The 4,674-nt window shown below is 35.8% G+C and overlaps 1 protein-coding gene across 1 annotated transcript in view; it reads left to right on the top strand.

Moving 5' to 3' along the window:
• Window positions 1-217: 217 nt before the first annotated feature.
• LOC104516357 (dual 3',5'-cyclic-AMP and -GMP phosphodiesterase 11A-like) overlaps window positions 218-4,674 on the top strand; it is a gene marked incomplete at its 3' end in the record, with an annotated part of 83,137 nt that continues 78,680 nt past the window's right edge. Inside the window, exon 1 of the mRNA XM_010160660.1 lies at window positions 218-370. Within this exon, the coding sequence (XP_010158962.1) occupies window positions 275-370 (96 nt within the window). The remainder of the gene's footprint in view (window positions 371-4,674) is intronic.

The following is a 4,674-nucleotide window of genomic DNA, read 5'->3' as shown; positions in this document are numbered from 1 at the left end:
ATGGTAAACTTTGTACTGATCCTCTGAACTATTTTTTTAGTATCTTAACTGAGGAAAAACAACTATTAAAGAACGTGGTAATAAGAGAAGCAACGAGATAACGCTACTGAAAATACTATATAAGACTGAGAAAATACAGTGCTCTTCCTGAAGAAAGCTTAGATATATGACATGCATGTTAATGCTTCCTTATTTTTTTTTTTTTCTGAAGGATCGCCGCTTTAATGATGAGATTGACAAACTTACTGGATACAAGACAAAGTCACTCTTGTGCATGCCCATAAGAAGCAGTGATGGAGAGATTATTGGTGTTGCCCAAGCAATAAATAAGACTCCCGGAGGTGCCCCTTTTTCTGATGATGATGAAAAAGTAAGTGTACCTTTACTTTTGTGTTGGTGTTTGGTTTTTTTTATTATTATTTCTTTTGTAACTCAGTAGACTTTTCTGAAGATACTTAATTCAAATAAGTAAATGGCATAGCTCTTGTGTTAATGATGTTTCTTTAAGTGTGTTTTAACTTCAGCTGGCAACTAAGCGTCACACAGTTGCTTTGCTCGCTCCCTCTGGCTGGGGTAGGGGAGAGAATAAGAAGAATAAAACTGAGAAAACTCATGGATTGAGATAAAGATAGCATAACAGGTAAAGCAGAAGCTGCATGCCCAAGCGAAGCAAAACAAGGAATTCATTCACCACTTCCCATCAGCAGGCAGGTGTTCAGCCATCTCCAGGAAAGCAGGGCTTCATCACACATAACAGTTATTTGAGAAGACAAACACCATCACTCTGAATGTACTCCTCTTCCTTCTTCCCCCAGCTTTATAGGCTGAGCATGATGTCTTATGGTCTGGGACATCTCTTCAGTCACTTGGGGTCACTTGTCCCAGCTATGTCCTCTTCCATCTTCTTGTGCACTCCCAACCTAGTCACTGGTGGGTGGTGTGAGGATCAGAAAAGGCCTTGACTGTGTGAACACTGCTCAGCAATGATGAAAACATCTGTTCCCAACACGGTTTTCGGAACAAATCCAAAACATGACCCCCATACCAGCTACTACGAAGAAAACTAACTCTATCCTAGCCAAAACCAGCACAAAGTGCTTAACATAAAATTTACATTTTTGCTGTTCTCAGCATAAAATGTGCATTTGTTCTGTAAATGTGGCAGATCTTGTGGCTGAAAGTTCAACTTAATGGTCTCTAAATTTTATGTAGACTTTTGTCATACAACAGAGAGACTTACTTATTTTTGAAAGCTTACCTGTAAGAATAAGTTCGGGGGGTAGGGTGGGGAGTGGGTGCGGGGACGGAAACTGTCACAGAGATGCTTCTAAGCTTGCTGACTTTAGAAATCACCACATTTTTAGTGCTTTTCATGGGATAAATGCCCATAGCATGTGCAAAAGTAACTTTATTTTAGAGGTTATACATATACAACTTTATGCTATCCTGAAACATAGGAGACTTACCAGTGCCCATGAAAGGACAAAGAGGGCAGGAAGGGGACACTAGGTGTGTATATGAAGTGAAATGTGTATGAGTTCAAAAGGCAGGGGAATAGAGGGAGCCACAAAGAAGCAACTTGTATTATAAAAGTGGGGAAAACATGGTGCTGTTAAAGGCAGATGCATACAGCTGAGTGTGGAGGGAAAATGTGTGTGAAGCAAAAAGATGACTGGGGAAGAGAATGGTAGAGGGCAGCAAGCTAGGGAGGAACAGAACAGCAACTCTCTCCCCAGGAGAGAGAAATAGTGTTTCCTTCAAGTATGTAATAGGGAAATACACTTCTGTGCATTAAAGTAGTGTTGAATCTCATTTTTGTGGAAGTGTACATAGAGGCAGACTTTGCTCCTGGAAGCTCTTTATGTTGATTCAAAAGCAGTTAATGTTTGCAGAGCCATGGATGATGTATCACATACATGTTGACATGTATGTGCTATGACAGATGTTAAGTAATGCCTGTTGGAATGGGGAAATCCTGTCACATTGGTTCATCGAAGTAAATGGAGATGGTTTCTGGAATCAAGATATCTTGACATGAAAAAATGTGTTATAAAGCTAAACAGTAGTTTATGAAGGCTGTGAAATATTGCATGAATCAAACTTCCATAGAAACCATAGGAATTGTATTTTTGAAGTTTGTATTACAGTATTATTTTTATTTGTTATATACTTCCAGCAACAAATATGGAGCATTGTGCATAACCATTTCATAGTCTGAAACAATTGTTTGGTGAGAATAAGAATCTTTATACAAATGATGACTGTTAATAGCATCATACTCTGGTTTGCTATGCAGTGGGAGTAATTCAAAATTGATTGCCTTTTTGAAATTTCAGTAAGGAACCTTTTGCAGTCCAGGTAGGAATCTTTGCCAAGTGAAATATTAGCAAGTGGATGCATTAAAGTTGACAGTAAAAAGGAGTGCTGATTATTTTTATACTTTGTATTAGATATCAGATGATTTTTGCTCACAATTCTTTCTATTGAAAGACAAATGGAGGTCTTCTAGCAGTTATTCTTAACAACACCTACTTGCATGTGAAGAATCAGCTTGCTTGCTGTGTGCCACTGTTGGCTTTTGGTGCTTTTCCTAAATTTATTTCAACATTATATTCTCTTCTGATATGCTTTTGAGCTGCTTATTAACTTCTTGTTAACCTTCAAACTTCAGATTCTTAAGACCTAGACATTTGTATCCAAGTTTAAATATTAAACATTTTTGGATTAGAATTTCTTTAAAATTCTTTAAACAAAATAAAGGAGCTGGAGGATAAATTAGGCAAAAAGTAAGAAAGCTTATGGTTTGAGAGACTAACAATACAGATGGTTCAGCTCCATAGTTGTACTGTAGAGTGAGCTTTTAAAAATTTATGAATACCAGCTAAATTGTGGTTACTATTCACACCTACTCTATTGGTAAATCTATAAAACTGAAAAATTAATTACAAGAACAGTGCTCACTGCAGTGTGTATGTATATCTGGTATCATCTCTTGGTTAGATTTTTTTCTTCTAAAGGTGTGTTGAATAACCCGGAAGAAAGTCACAGTCCTATCTCTGGCAGTGTTGCCTATTCTAGCATCACAGTAAAGACAATTTTTTCTATAAAAAGCTTAAACTTTTTTCCATAAAAATAATTAGCTTCTAATCCTTTTTTGCAAGGTGTCTGTGTAACTGATTCTGTATACTGATTTAGTTTGAACTAAACTTTTAAAATAACTCTCAATTTCAGATGCTATTTTTTAAAACATCTGAAATGACCCAGCACCACTTAAATTGTTTCTTTAAGTTACCTAAACTTGTGTAACATTAGTTTGCTGCAGAATTACTTTAGATTCTTGAAAATCTTGGATGTTGAATATTGATTTATTAGCAATACAAATGGGTAATGGCTACAACGGGTAGCCAAATGTGAATTAAACAAAATGAGACCTTCTCTGAATACCTTTTTTTCTGCACTTTTTCTTAGTACTCTATGTCTGTGTAAAGGGAATTTTATTTAAAATGCAGCTTCTGCCATGGATACTACATTTGATTTAGTGTACGTTCAACTAGCAAAACAACTGGGTGTACATGCAAATTGTGCATTACATAAACATGTTAATGTAAATATTTGATGTCAGTACTGAGGCTGTGGCATTTGCTTCCATTCAGTGACTGCTAAATATTATCTAAAATCCAGAAGTTGCCCATAATTTAAGTGCCATCTTTATTTTTACTAGTCATTTATAGCACTACTATAATTATAAGCCTGTATGTCAGAACTCTTCAAGAATATATTAAATGGGTTCTCACACATAGAGTTTATGGAAAAATAAATGAGAACATAACCATTATTGTTCCCCTGTAAGAGATCTTAGATTTAATGAGGCCTGGCAGTCCGCATGCTGTTATTTCCAAATCTGTGCTAAGTTTCTTCAATCCCTGATAACCTAGAAAGCGTGATATACCTCTGGGAAGGAAGAGGCCACACACTTCTAGGAGAATGTCTTGAAGGATTAGAAAGCAGGTTTTTTATTGTAGTGTCAGCAAAAATGGCTGTGAGGAAAGGGGGCAAGTAAAAACTGGGAAATCCTTTTCAAAATAAGAAAAGACCTACCTGGGTATTGAGGTGGTGTGTGCAGAGAAGCCTGATGAGTAGGTGGCAAAAGACAAAAAATAAGCTTTATGTTGATTTTATAATTTCTGACAATTAGCAGCTTCAGAATGGTTAGAAAATGTAAATTATTCCTTCTGTTCCTCCTCCTCCCCCAAGCCCTCTTAAAGAAACGTCAGTATCATGTAAAGTCTGGTTGTTTGCAAGTGTGTATCCTCTTAGTATTGTGTGAAGCAATTAAAATAATCTTTTTGTTTGTTTGTTTTTTGTTTTTACAAAGATACAAGGTTATATTATATAATGAAATGTCACTTGGGGGCACTACTGTCTTGAGTCAATAGGAAACAAAGAATTATGTTTTCAATTAGAATTAAGTAGATGTTAGCATCATTTTTATGTACTCTTAGTTATTTTCGGGAAGTTAAGAGCAAATAAAATATTTAAGGTTTGAGGAATTTTTAATACTCCCAAGCTGTAACCAAGTTTATGTTTTGCAATATGTAAAATGAAGTATAAGATTTCAAAGTTTTTCTCATCTTTTTTTTTCATGGAAAATTTTCAGGTTTTTCTCTTACATCT

Source organism: Eurypyga helias, unplaced genomic scaffold (genome assembly GCF_000690775.1).
Source record: "Eurypyga helias isolate BGI_N326 unplaced genomic scaffold, ASM69077v1 scaffold8271, whole genome shotgun sequence".
NCBI lineage: Eukaryota > Metazoa > Chordata > Aves > Eurypygiformes > Eurypygidae > Eurypyga > Eurypyga helias.
The sequence above is the reverse complement of the archived record's forward strand: the minus strand, read 5'-3'. Positions and strand labels throughout refer to the sequence as shown.